At 26.5% G+C, this 14,415-nt stretch overlaps 4 protein-coding genes and 1 non-coding gene across 6 annotated transcripts; 4 read left to right on the plus strand and 1 right to left on the minus strand.

The window, feature by feature from the left end:
- Positions 1–2,272: 2,272 nt before the first annotated feature.
- Positions 2,273–4,127, plus strand: LOC145764009 (protein O-mannose kinase-like). The gene is made up of 5 exons (XM_082575574.1): positions 2,273–2,515; positions 3,038–3,256; positions 3,388–3,491; positions 3,579–3,948; positions 4,092–4,127. The coding sequence occupies exons 1-5, from the start codon at positions 2,273–2,275 to the stop codon at positions 4,125–4,127; spliced, it is 972 nt and encodes a 323-aa protein (XP_082431700.1).
- A 916-nt stretch (positions 4,128–5,043) lies between these two features.
- Trnar-ccu (transfer RNA arginine (anticodon CCU)) lies at positions 5,044–5,116 on the plus strand. The gene has a single exon. It is a non-coding gene; the product is annotated as a tRNA-Arg (tRNA).
- A 161-nt stretch (positions 5,117–5,277) lies between these two features.
- Positions 5,278–8,426, minus strand: LOC145744380 (tetratricopeptide repeat protein 5-like). 2 transcript variants are annotated; one of them, XM_082563409.1, is made up of 7 exons: positions 7,991–8,426; positions 7,140–7,769; positions 6,921–7,021; positions 6,583–6,782; positions 6,387–6,484; positions 6,131–6,247; positions 5,278–5,686 (listed from the first exon to the last, which is right to left on the minus strand). In XM_082563409.1, exons 2-7 carry the CDS (start codon positions 7,716–7,718, stop codon positions 5,474–5,476), a joined length of 1,308 nt encoding a protein of 435 aa, XP_082419535.1. In that variant the 5' UTR covers positions 7,719–7,769; positions 7,991–8,426; the 3' UTR covers positions 5,278–5,473. The 2 variants fall into 2 exon arrangements, with proteins under 2 accessions (XP_082419535.1, XP_082418770.1); XM_082562644.1 differs by having other exon boundaries at positions 7,140–8,426.
- Positions 8,427–8,486: 60 nt separating this feature from the next.
- Positions 8,487–11,901, plus strand: LOC145764019 (uncharacterized). The gene is made up of 8 exons (XM_082575584.1): positions 8,487–8,511; positions 8,801–9,618; positions 9,714–9,917; positions 10,112–10,162; positions 10,319–10,537; positions 10,681–10,783; positions 10,856–10,961; positions 11,151–11,901. Exons 1-8 carry the CDS (start codon positions 8,487–8,489, stop codon positions 11,572–11,574), a joined length of 1,950 nt encoding a protein of 649 aa, XP_082431710.1. The 3' UTR covers positions 11,575–11,901.
- A 248-nt stretch (positions 11,902–12,149) lies between these two features.
- LOC145745991 (protein O-mannose kinase-like) lies at positions 12,150–14,354 on the plus strand. The gene is made up of 5 exons (XM_082564552.1): positions 12,150–12,712; positions 12,896–13,042; positions 13,246–13,464; positions 13,587–13,690; positions 13,826–14,354. The coding sequence occupies exons 1-5, from the start codon at positions 12,344–12,346 to the stop codon at positions 14,136–14,138; spliced, it is 1,152 nt and encodes a 383-aa protein (XP_082420678.1). The 5' UTR covers positions 12,150–12,343; the 3' UTR covers positions 14,139–14,354.
- Positions 14,355–14,415: the final 61 nt, after the last annotated feature.

Here is a 14,415-nt window from a genome sequence, read left to right on the forward strand (position 1 = left end):
TATTTATAATTCGAAAATGATTTAAAAAATAATTCTTATTTGTTTGTTATATTTAAATGCTTGTTTGTTCATTAAAAATTAAAGTTCAATATTAAGCATTAAAAATTTTGTATGATGTATTTTATAATATAGGTAGTTAAAAAACATATTAAAAAAATAATTTTTGTTTTTTTATCATATTTAAATGCTTGTTTATTTAATAAAAATAAAAAATCAATTTTAGAAATTTAAAATTTACTATATTTTATATCCTAAAACTACCAACTTAAAACTGGGTTAAATATTAGTTTTTGTTTGTATAATATATATAAATGCTTGTTTATTTATTAAAAATCAAAGGTATGTAATATTATTAGTTAATGTTTATGCAAATCTTTTTTATTAATAAAAACTTATGTTGAAAATAATCAAATAATTTCGAACCATATTTTATTTATCAAATAAATCTAGTTATTTTTATTATGGTTCGAAATCTTAGATTTCGAAACATATTGTTATTGTCCGTATATTTATTATTATTTTTATTTTTATTCTTACTAATCCGAATTTTGAAATCGAATAACTTTTGATTTTGTGTATATAAATTTTTTAAATTTTAGTATGTTGTTTATTATCATATTGTGTTCCAATCCTCCTATTTTGATAATTTAAATATTATTAATTAGTAATTAATAGGTGTTTGTTTATTAAAATTTAGAGATCGTTATTAAGTTTTCAAATTTTGGTCAGTTATATATCATAATATTAATAACTCGAAAATCGATTAAAAATTTAATTTTTGTTTGTTTATTATATTTAAATTCTTGTATGTTTATTAAAAATAAAAGTTTGATATAAGGCATTTAAAATTTAATATAATGTATTTTATGATATTAGTAATTAAAATACATGTTTAAAAAATAATTTTTGTTTGTTTATTTTATTTAAATGCTTGTTTATTTATTAAAAATCAAAAATCAATTTTAGGAATTTAAAATTAAGTATAATGTATATCCTGATATTAACAACATTAAATTGGGTTGAAAAATCCATTTTATTTGTATAATATATTTAAATGGTTGTTTGTTTATTAAAAATCAAAGATATGTTATATTCTTAGTTAAGGTGTAAGCATATTTTTTTTTATAACAATTTATGCTAAACATAATTAAATAATTTCGAACCATATTTTATTTATCAAATAAATCTAGTTTTTATTTTTATTCTTACTAATCCGAATTTTGAAATCGTATAACTTTTGATTTTGTGTATATAAATTTTTAAAATTTTAGTATGTTGTTTATTATCATATTGTGTTTCAATCCTCCTATTTTAATAATTTAAATATTATTAATTAGTAATTAATAGGTGTTTGTTTATTAAAATTTAGAGATCGTTATTAAGTTTTCAAATTTTGGTCAGTTATATATCATAATATTAGTAACTCGAAAATGGATTAAAAATAATTTTTTGTTTGTTTATTATATTTAAATTCTTGTTTGTTTATTAAAAATTAAAGTTTGATATTAAGCATTTAAAATTTAATATAAAGTATTTTATGATATTAGTAATTAAAATACATGTTTAAAAAATAATTTTTGTTTGTTTATTTTATTTAAATGCTTGTTTATTTATTAAAAATCAAATATCAATTTTGGGAATTTAAAATTTAGTAAAATGTATATCTTGATATTAACAACATAAAACTGGGTTAAAAAATTAATTTTATTTGTAAAATATATTTAAATGCTTGTTTGTTTATTAAAAATCAAAGATATGTAATATTCTTAGTTAAGGTGTAATTATTTTTTTTTTTATAAAATAACGAATCAGTGTTAGTTTAACGCTTGAATAATTTAATAGCGTTTTGGTCGCCGTCAAAAATCGTCCTTTTTGCTGTCCATTAATGTAAAATAAATTGGTTGAAAATTTAAGTAAAATGTCAAAGTATAAGTAAAAAATGTGTAAATTTTTTTTTTAATTGTTTTGTTATTATTATATTTTAATACTCGTTTGATTACCAAAAATTAAGATCGGTATTTTGCTTTTAAATTTAGTTTACTTTTATATTACAATATCAATGAATGCGTGTTCGTTTGTTAAAATTAGGTTTAAATTAAAAAAAGTTAATATTTAAATTTATAATTTATTTAATAAACCTACTAAATAAAATATATTTATAAAAAAAAATCAAACGATTTCGAACCATATTTTATTTATCAAATAAATCTAGTTTGTAATTGCAATTGCTGTGGGTGCTTTTCTAAACTATCGACAATATCTAACAATTCAAATGTCAAAAATATCAAAAAGGACAAAATTGAAATATGTAGAAGAAAGAACTAGGCCAGAAAATCCTATAATGAAAATATCAAAAGGAAAAAGATTAAAAAAGTTAGAAAATAAAATTATTTGCAAAAGGGGATATTTTAAAGTTGCTGAAATGAAAAAATGCACACAGTGGCTAGAATGTAAGGATATTTTAAAATTCAAAGAAGAAATAACGGAGAAATCGGGTTTAGGAACTGGAAAAATGGTATAGTTATTACTTTTATAAAATTTAAATTTAATTAAATCTTTCTATAATCGGATTAGTATAAATGTTAATTTAAAAAAAATTATATTGTATTAAAATTTTAAAAAAATTTGCAAATATTAGAATAATGTTCAGGTGTATATAGTAGAATGGAAAAATTAAATTAAATTTGCGTTGAGTATTAATCGAATGAACATATCAAACTCTGCGGAAATGGCAAAGAGAACCAGATTAGGAGCACAGAACTTATTAGCTATGCAGCCAAGCAAACACGTTATACAAGTAAATTTTATTAAAAATTGTCTAAGTCAACAGTTTTTTATGAATAAAGGGTTACAAATTAATAAATTTAATAAAAGCAAACCTAAATTTCCATTATGTTTTCATCATATACTTGACAGGAATCAATAACACATTTTTTAAATTTACTTAAGCTAACCTTCTGCCTTTTAAACATACTACTGCAACTGTAAAAAGTTTTTATTAAAACCATAAATTTAACTTTTTTAAGTTACACAATAGGTTGTGGGATATAGTGAATTTGCGAGTGACACTTACTTAGTTACTGAAAGCTGTGAGAAAAATAAGGATTTACTACATTTTATTAAAAGTGAAAGTTATGCCGATCTTACTTCTCTCGAAAAACTTAGTTTAGCCCTTCAAATGGTTGAGGCCTTTGTGTTTTTGCATTATAAAAGTGGACCACCTAAAGTTCACTGTGATTTACATATTGCTGAACAGGTGAAAACTTTAAACCCAGTAAGAATTTAAATTTAAGGTGTTAAAAATAAAATAAAAATTTTCTTAATTTTTTCAGTTATAAAAAACTGTTAATTTTCCACTAAAATCAATTAACTTTTTTTTGCGTTTAGGCTTTAAAGCAATTTTTGGTAACTGATGACAGAAGAGTTGTTTTAAATGACGTTGATGAAATACCAATAGATCAATCTTTCAATAATCACACCGCATTTTGCTAGTAAATATTTAGAAAATTAGTTAATGTTTAAAAATGCCACAAGTTTTTAACTTATTTTAAGCTTTAATCTATGCTTTCACAATATAGTTCTGGAAATGTTGCGCATTGTGGAAAACAAATAGAGTTTTACCCTCCAGAACAAAGATATACGGATGAACAGTGTCGCGAAACTAAAGTCTATGGCGCTAAAATCCCAGTTAAATCTGATGTGTGGGAAATACCGTCAATTACGCTGAAGATATTATCAGGGGGAAATTTTAAGAAATTATTAAAAAAAGATCTATTTTATATCCTTCGTCTGCTTATGCCAATTCATGCGAAATGTTATAAATTAAAACCAAGCGAAAGATGGACATCAAAACAAGTGTTAGAGGGTTATAAGGAAGTTTATAAAATACTTAAAGAAGAAGTTAAACTAAATACCAAATACAAAGTTGGACAAACATCAAATGTTAAAGTTATTAAAAACCTAATAAAGTTTAAGAAGAACATTTAAATAAGTTAAAGTCAGATTTTAATAGCGCTATTTTTTTAATAATCATGCGCATTTTATAAGACAAACTTTGTTTTACAAAAATTAAAGCTGCTTAAAAAATGCAGAAAGACCACATAGCTGAACAACACACGACTTGTTAAAATGCTAAAGGGCTTATTGGTAAATACTCAAAATTTTTCTTATTTAACTTGTTTCTAATTTAAATTAAACGTGTTATACTTCTCCTAACGTGTAAACAAAACACCAATCATATTTGTTTAAATAGCCTGCAGCGCCAGTTCCACAATTAAAATAGTTACATTTTATATCTCGTTTAACACATTTAAAAATGTTTTTTGGTAGTATTTGCTATTAATGATTTTATACCATTAAAAAAGGTTTATGTACTTAAAAATATGCTGTTTGACGAATGCAATATTAAATAAACTGTCTTTTTCTTTTATGTTTTCTATTGAAACTTTAGCACAAAGTTATTACCTAAACCTTTTTTAAAACTAAATAATATTTGCACATTATTAACTTTAAACGCCCACATTTATACATTTAGTTTGACAACTAAATGTTGACATTTCTTAATCAACTAAAAGGAAACGTACGATACATAAATTAACAGCTTTCGCCTGCAAAGCATAATTGACTGTTCCTGTTTTACCCAATTCTAGAACAAAAGACCACTTTGTTTGTAAACACAAGCCTTAGGTAGTGTAACGAATCCGCCATTTTCTTATTTACTAGAAGCTGTCATCTGCATTTATCACGTGTTTACACCTATAGTCACGTGTTTACACCCTCTCTTTATCACTTGGGCTGTACCACGTAACTTGTTTGTTAAAACGTATTGACTCGTGATACGAGTTGTGGACGACTGTACGTACTGTTACGCAATAAAATACTGTTAAATATACAACGGCTTATTAAACAATATATATCAGGCAATTTACGTTACAGTACTGACGTTGAACAATTAAGATAACACCAAATAGTTGCCTACGGATTTTTATTTTGTTTAAAAAAGTTTAAAGCATTGCTATTTTTGTGAACACTTCGTTAACAACAGCCCCGGTGGCCTAATGGATAAGGCATTGGCCTCCTAAGCCAAGGATTGTGGGTTCGAGTCCCATCCGGGGTGTTTTTTGTAATTATCGGTTTCACCAACTATAATTCACGCAAGAAGTGTATGTTTAAGAATATCATTTTAATGTTCTTAATCCCACAAAAATTACAATTTTTTTAGCCTATTTATTATATTTTATTCTATTTTGCATAACTCTTTTCTCTATTTATCAGAAATTAGCCAAGAAATAAATTTTATTACAAAAACAAAACATTTGTGTACACGAAATGGCATGCATATTTATGTTCACAGAACTAAGCTTTACTAAGATATAAATTGAAGTGACAACATATAAAAAAAACTCATTTTAAGATTTTTTTGAAAATTTTCACGAAATCCCAATAGGATTGTACTAGTGTTTAAACGTTTCATTTAGTTTTTGTTTACAGAAAGCGATGCTTTAACGAAACCCAAATGTTCGTTCGTTAATTTTTTGCCGTTAACGACCAGCACAACTGGATTAGAAACACGAATACTGCAAAACTGCCACGTTTTTGATTGGTCGCCTTCTCCCCACGTTAACTCTTGGTTGGTGACAAATGGTTCTGGAATTGCGACCGAGTCTCCGATAATCATTCCCTTACCCTTTAAAATACAAATAATTAAACGTTTTACACAGAGGATTCATCGTAGGATTTAACGTTATTTAGACTGCATGAAACGTACAAAATATGATTTTGTTATTGATACAATATTAGCTTTTTTTATCAAGTCAACCCTTTATAATAATTTTTTTAAAGTTACCATCAAGAAAACATAATTATCTAAAAAAAATTTTATTTTAATTTTACACACATTTTTTTGATTATCTTCGAAATACAATTATAATTATTTAAAGAGTATTATATTAATGCACAATTGTCAACAAAAGTTTAACGTTAAAACTGCTCTGTGGTATGAACAAGGAAAATGAATAATTTCAGTTTACGTTAATTTTACCAACTTATAATACAAACATTAAAACGTATTCGTAATAATAATATTTTACAAAATTGTATAAACTATAAAATGTATGAGTGTACTCCATACCTGAGCAAGATTGTATATGGTTACTGCACATGATTTTCCTTCCGAATCAACAATAGCAATAGTAAAAGGCACGGAAGAAACATCAGCCATACTGCATACAACACGGCCTAGAAGAACCTAAAATAAGTGTTATATTTTTTCATTTGCCCTTAGTAATATGCAATACTTTATTATAAGACATAACACACTTAATGTGTGTATAAAATTATGTTAAAACATTCATCAAATAGCTGGTGCCATTTATTTTAAATCATACCTTTTCGCAATTTAGTCCAGGTTTTAATTTTGATAAAGGTAAATTTTCGAGAACGGTTATTTTATTGTTCAAGGTGTATGAACCACCAGCATATGGTCCTAAAACAGAAAAAAAAAAAAAAAAATTTAAATGTATATTGAAAAGTGAATCTTAGAAACAACTTTGCAAATCGTTTTTTTTTTGACTTAGTACTTACCCAAGTCAGAATTTTTAATCGATTTAATCAACGTTTGTAATTTTTTTCCCTTTAATTTTCCTCTTTTTTCAACAAGTTCATTGACTTTGTCCAAATATTTAATTAAATCACGAGATTTGGTTTTAGGTTCTGACCATGTTGGGTCCAACGATGAAGCTGTTTCCCAACCTTTCAAGGCAAGAAGAAACTCTTCTTCAAATCTAAGAAACATTTTTTTTATTTAATAACAAAGTTTTTTACAAAGCTATTAATATCATATAATATGGTTCCAATTCATAAATTATGACAAGTTTAAAAATAATTTTTTTTTAGGTACTAAAGGCTAACATAATTTTTACCTGTAAGCTTGTGATCTGTTAAAGTGTAGATCAGGATTGTGCAAAGATGATTTGTCAACTTTTTCGGATTCAGAATAAGCTTTTAAAGATGATGCTAAAACCTATACAAAACTTAATGTTAATAACCAAACACAAATATGAAATTAGGCAAATAATATAAAAAATAAAAGTACTATAGCATAAAATCAGTTTTAACAACAGATAAAATTTTAAAATAACCTTTTCATTTTGTTCTGTTGTAAAAAATAGTGACAAGTATGCGTTCCCTAAAATATACCAAGAAGTTCCATCATTCAAATCCATTTCCACAGCTTGCTTAGCATATTCAACACTTTGAATAACTAACTTCTCATTATCACCAGCTTTGACTGGTTTGATTTGTCTTAACACCATTGATAAGGATCTCAGAGAGACTTTGTCCTTCGAGCGCTTTAATGCACCTTCAAAACAGTCTTTAGCAGCAGTGATATCCCCCTTCTTCCAAAAGTTTTCACCAAGAGCGTTCCAGCCTTCTATAATGGATGGGTTTCGTTTGACAACTTTAGATAAATGTTCCTCACAGTCTGGGTTGTATTCAGGCATCACATTAAGTGCTCTTCCCAATTGCAAGAGATAAAATGTTTTTGAGCATGACACTTCTAGGCTGGCCAGCAACGAAATTGTTTCATTCATTTTTTGCTTGACCAAATTAGGTTTATCAAGAATGTGTTTTAGACCTTGGTTTGCGACAAAATTGTCACGAAACTCATACAACTTGTCCACCATCTCAGAAGCTTGATTTTCAGAACTCGCACCCATTTTTAATAAATAAAATTTTAAATAAAACAATATCGATGTTTTAAAGGTTGTCTGTAAAAATGATTTGTTTTTAAATTAAAATATGTTGGGATGGAATATATTTAAATATAACTCATAAAAAAAATACAAAAAAATAATAAAATAATACATTAAATCTGCAAATGCAATTAATTAATAAAAAAATTATTAAAAAAATTAAAATTATAAGTGGTTTACAAAATTACAATGACACATATTTTTCAGGTTTAGTCATTTATAATCATAAAACTCACAACAAATTATGCAAATTACTGCATTTTTTTCTTAAAATCACAAAGTGCATTTCGTTATAAAAACCTACTGATGCATTACCATAGACGAAAGAGGTGGATATTGATTGGAATTCTACATGAAAGGATTTTAGTAGCTTAACTGTAAAGAATTGTTTAGCAGTTTTATTAATTATTTGAGTGAAATTATGTTAGTTTAAAATTAATTGAAGAAAGTATTAATTTTAGGTGTTAAATAAATAAAGTTTAAATAAAAAAGTCTACTAATATATAGACAGACCTTAAAAGGCGGAACCTAGATTAAATTTAATATTTAAGAATTAGCAAAATGTTAGCAATTAAAAGCTTTTTGATGCTATTTACAATTGTCTTGGTTATAAGTGTTTTGCATAACTATCTACAATATAAAAAAATCTTAAATCTTCAAAAGAAACATAAAACAACTTCAGCTACATTGACTACAAAAAACGTTAATGATAATGATATATACAAATTAAACATGACTAATAAAGCACTTACAACAAGTCATTTACATTTAGAAAAATCCAAACCATTTAAAAATTTAAGCATACTAAATAATGAAACAACAATAAAAATACAAAACATTGAACCAAAAGTCATAACACCAACAAAAAAACCAAACATCAAACCAAAAGTTACAACACCAAATACAAAAACAAATACTGAACCAAAAGTCACAACACCAACTAAAAAAACAAATATCAATCCAAAAGTCATAACACCAACTAAAAAACCAAACATTGAACCAAAAGTCTTAACGCCAACTAAAAAAACCAAACATTGAACCAAAAGTCATAACACCAACTAAAAAAACAAACATTGAATCAAAAGTCACAACACCAACTAAAAAACCAAACATTGAACCAAAAGTCACAACACCAACTAAAAAACCAAACATTGAACCAAAAGTCACAACACCAACTAAAAAACCAAACATCAAACTAAAAGTCACAACACCAACTAAAAAACCAAACATTGAACCAAAAGTCACAACACCAACTAAAAAACCAAACATTGAACTAAAAGTCATAACACCAACTAAAAAAACAAATATTGAACTAAAAGTCATAACACCAACTAAAAAAACAAACATTGAACCAAAAGTCATAACACCAACTAAAAAAACAAATATTGAACTAAAAGTCATAACACCAACTAAAAAACCAAACATTGAACCAAAAGTCACAACACCAACTAAAAAACCAAACATTGAACCAAAAGTCATAACACCAACTCAAAAACCAAACATTGAACCAAAAGTCACAACACCCACTAAAAAACCAAACATTGAACCAAAAGTCATAACACCAACTAAAAAAACAAATATTGAACTAAAAGTCATAACACCAACTAAAAAAACAAACATTGAACCAAAAGTCACAACACCAACTAAAAAAACAAACATTGAACCAAAAGTCATAACACCAACTAAAAAACCAAACATTGAACCAAAAGTCACAACACCAACTAAAAAACCAAACATTGAACCAAAAGTTAAAACACCAACTAAAAAACCAAACATTGAACCAAAAGTCGTAACACCAACTAAAAAAACAAACATTGAACCAAAAGTCACAACACCCACTAAAAAACCAAACATTGAACCAAAAGTCATAACACCAACTAAAAAAACAAATATTTAACCAAAAGTCACAACACCAACTAAAAAAACAAACATTGAACCAAAAGTCATAACACCAACTAAAAAACAAACATTGAACCAAAAGTCATAACACCAACTAAAAAAACAAATATTGAACCAAATGAAGCAAAAATAAAACCAATATGTGAAAAGGGATATTTTCAAGTTGCTGAAATGGAAAACTGCATAAAATGGCTTGAATGTGAAGAGATTTTGAAAATAGTAAAAAAAATAAACAACAGCGAAGGATTTGGAATAGGAAAAATGGTAAACTCAAATTTTTTTTAAAGTTACTATTTTTTTTTAAAAGTTATTATTTGATTTAATTATATTATAAAATGCTTTAAATAATGCAATTTCATAAGGTGTTCATAGTGCCATGGAAAGATTCAATTAAATTTGCATTAAGCGTCAATCGAAAAAATGTTTCACATCCCGTAGCAATGGCTCAAAGAACATGACTAGGAGCACAGAATTTATTGGCTTTGCAACCCAGCAAACATGTTATACAAGTAATTACTTTAAAACAATCACAATTATTTGGTAACAGTCTTGAGTAGGTTAATTATATGGCAAAAGTGTTAAACAATAAAAATTAAAAAGTATACAAAAAATTTTTTTATGTTTGAAATTTTTTACATATTGCCGAAATATTTATGTTGTACAAGGTCACTGGATACTGTGAGCAAGGAAATGACACATATCTGTTAACTGAAAGCTGTGAAAAATTTAAGGATTTACGAAAATTTACACAAAGTAAAGAATACACCAATTTAACTTCAATTGAAAAGTTTAGTTTAGCCATTAATGTTGTGGAAGCTTTTGTGTTTTTGCATTATGAAAGTGGGCCACCTAAAATACATTGCGATTTACATGTTGTTGAACAGGTAGTAAGGTTTTTTTTATTTAGTTTATTATTAAAAATTTAATGTAGTTAATCATTCATATCAGTTCATACCATTTAGAAAATTAAAATTTACACACATAATCGTTTAAACCCCAAAAAAACTACTTAATTTTGTTTGTGTAGGCTTTAAAGCAATTTCTGGTAACAGATGACAGAAGAGTTGTTTTAAATGACGTTGATGAAATACCAATAGACCAACCATCAAAAATCAAACTGCTATTTGCAAGTAAATACATAATACAAAGATTTTATTATGACACTAGCTAACAAATATTCTTATAAGTTACTTATTTTTCAGTGGGGATTGAAACCACGACCTTATGTGTAGTGCAGCAATTGTTCTTACCACGCTGCCGGATTTTTAATAATTCTTTTTTAAAAACAATTTATTTATGTATCACAATTTAAAGGTACTTAAAATAAAAAATGCTGTCTTGAGTGTGCGGTTAAATTATCACAAGCATATTTTAATTGCAAGTGGTAGGCATGTTACAACATTTACTATCAATAGAATGGGCAATTAAATAGTTGATTTAATTTCTGCACTGGAAATATTTTAAAATGTAGTCTTAACAGATATTTTTACCATGCAGGTCTGGTGATGTGGCGCATTGCACTAACATGATATGGTTTTACCCGCCTGAACAAAGGTACACAGATGCGCAGTGCATCATAACTGATCAACTTAACGCTCAATTTCCCATTACACCAACTATAAAGTCTGACGTTTGGAAAATACCTGGAATAACGCTACAAATATTGACAGGGGGAGATTACAAGAATTTATTAAGCAAAGATTTGGGTCCCGTCCTTTATCTGCTTACTCCTGTTCATGCTAACTGCATAAAAGAAAAACCAAGTGAACGATGGACTTCAAAACAAGTATTAGTTAAGTACCAAGAAATTTATAAGAAACTTAAAGAAGGAAATGAAAAAGTATTTTTACAACTTCTAGCAAAGTTAAAAGCAAAACGGCAATCTCAGTTATTAAAAAGTACAAACGTTACTAAAACTTGAGCAACTTTATTTTAACTTTGTATCCCAAAATAAAAAAAAAAAAAAAAAAAAACATTTCGAAGATTTCATCTCTCTTAGAGTCTTTATTAAGTGTGTTTATTTTTAACTAAGCTTCTGATTACATAAAGTTATGGGTTTTAGAAAAATTTGGGTGTTTTGTTTTATTTTTTTAAACAAATCTTTCTCTTCTAAAAATAATAATATAAAAAAACATTTTAAACTTATCTGGAACATATCTAAAACAAAGAATATTTAATACAATGAGGTTTAACTTAAAACCTCTGTTTTTTTTAAATTACATAACTACTACAAAAGACCTATGCAAAATCACACGAAACTTGTTATAACTATTAATTTGTTATTCTTAAAAACAAGAGTATTCAATACAATTAGTTTTAAAGGAAATACCTTAGTCTCTTTTGAAATTTAAACAACTATAAAAGACTTACGCACAGTCACACAAAACATAAAATAACTATTAATTTGCTATAAATATGTGTTTAGTATCTTGCTTTTACAATAACATTGTCTGATCAAAACTTGGTTATTTATTCTCATTTTTTTTACAGAAAAGATCTAAAGTTAAAAAAAACAGTAGAAAAACCTGATTTACTGGCAAATTCTTTTTCAAATAAGAATGTAAACATAAAAAATTGAACAAGAAATTGCCTGAGGGCCTATTGTTGAGTACCAATCCAACTAGACAAGATTTCCCAGTGTGATAGTAAGTCTAAAAGCAAATTGTTATGGAAAAAACAGTCTGCTAAAAATGAAAAGTTTGAAAACAGGTTACATAATTGTAATGGTTATTCTGATGATATGCACAGTACAGAAATGCCTGCAATACATGAACATGCAATATGGATTATTTTTGCAAGAAAAGCATGGTAAAATGTACCCAAACCAGGCAGTTGCAGGTATTTTTAATGAAAATAATGTCAAGAATAAATCTCAAACGCAGGGTGAAGAGGCACAAAACAAAGACAATTTGCTACCTAAAAAACTGGAAAATGGATTGTGCAAAATAGGATTTTTTAAAGTTGATGGAATGAATGATTGTAGGGAGTGGTTAAAATGTGAAGAAATATCTAAAATGAGAAAAAATGTTGAGCCAATGGGAGGTGGAATAGGAAAGCAGGTACTAGTTAAATATATTGCAAACCCCTATAAAATAGTTGTTTATTAAACCATTGCAATATTCTCGACAACAATGTTTAAAAGTTTATAAAAACGCAATTTTCAATAAATTATATTTAACCTATAAAAAGTTAAAACAACTTTAAAAAGTTCAATTTATGAAAATACTCAATATTCTTTACAGGTTTACCTAGTAAACTGGACTAATTCAATTAGCTTTGCATTAGTAATAACAAGATGGAATTTACTTAGCCGTGAACGAATCACAACTAGAGTTAGGCATGGTGCTAAAAATCTAATAAACCTTCAACCAAGTAAACATGTTATAAAAGTAAATATTTTTCCTTGAATATCTTACAAAGAATATATTCAAAAAATAAACTATTGACCTTTCATTTACCATTTTATAATACCTTTATGAAAAAAATAATTAAACAATCACCACAAAAATATACTTTTACTAATTAATAATATATTAATAAAAATATATATATACACTGCATTTAAAAATAAATACTATGCAAAAACTTTTAGGTTGTAGGTTATTGTGAAAATGGGAATGAAACAGCTTTAGTCACAGAAAACTGTGCGAAATATAAAGATTTCAGAAAGTTTATGGGAAAGCGTGATTTTAGGATTTTATCTTCACTTGAAGTATTTAGTTTAGCTATTCAAGTGGTTGAAGGTTTTGTGTTTTTGCATTATGAAAGTGGGCCACCTAAAGTACATTGTGATTTACACAGCGCAAAACAGGTTTACTTTAAATTATATTAATTAGGTCCACATTAAAACCAAATCTGACAAGCTATAAAAAATCCTTGATTACAACTTTAGTATATGCTCATTAGTTTTTATTACATATTTTATTTTAACAGGCTTTGGAACAATTTTTAGCTACAGATGAGAAAAAAATTGTCCTAAATGATGTAGATGAACTACCAATCGACCAACCACTGAAAAACAACACTGCCAAATGCCAGTAACAACAAAACACTTAAGACATATCTAATTAATAATTCATTAAAATCAACCACAGTAATCTATTTTGCCTTGTAAGGGCATAAAATTTTTTTATTTAAATTTTTTAATGGCAAAACTAATACCTTATTTTTAGGGCTGAACCACAGTGCAAAATGTCAAATACATCATTTCTAGCACCTGAACAAAGATATACAGTTGAGGAATGCAGGAAGAAACACTCACAAATCGAAGTAAACATAAAATCGGATGTTTGGAAAATTCCTGACATAACTAGTGAAATATTCTTGGGTGGAGAACTTAAATACAAAGTCAGAACAGAAATGAAAGGAATCCTGAAACTATTGGAACCTATTCATAAAAATTGTAAACGAAAATTGCCAAAAGATAGGTGGACATCCCGACAAGTTTTAAAGCAATATCAGGAAGTTTACAATCGCATGATTTAAACTTTACATGCTTGCTACATGTCACACAAAATCCAAGTACAAAACATTCAACATTGTAAATCATAATATATGGTAGATTATTGGTTAAATTAAGTTACCAAAGCAAATATGTAAAAATTTATAAATTTTTGTTTTACCATAACTAAATTATTTACCTACCCAAAAACTTCTTTTAACTATATTATATATACAATTTCCATAAAATAAAAAATATATTTAAATCTTACTTTTACATCATAGATTGTTTCTCAGATTAAACATAACCTAAGATCATTAC

This window comes from Corella eumyota, chromosome 1 (assembly GCF_963082875.1).
Source record: "Corella eumyota chromosome 1, kaCorEumy4.1, whole genome shotgun sequence".
Classification (NCBI taxonomy): Eukaryota; Metazoa; Chordata; class Ascidiacea; order Phlebobranchia; family Corellidae; genus Corella; species Corella eumyota.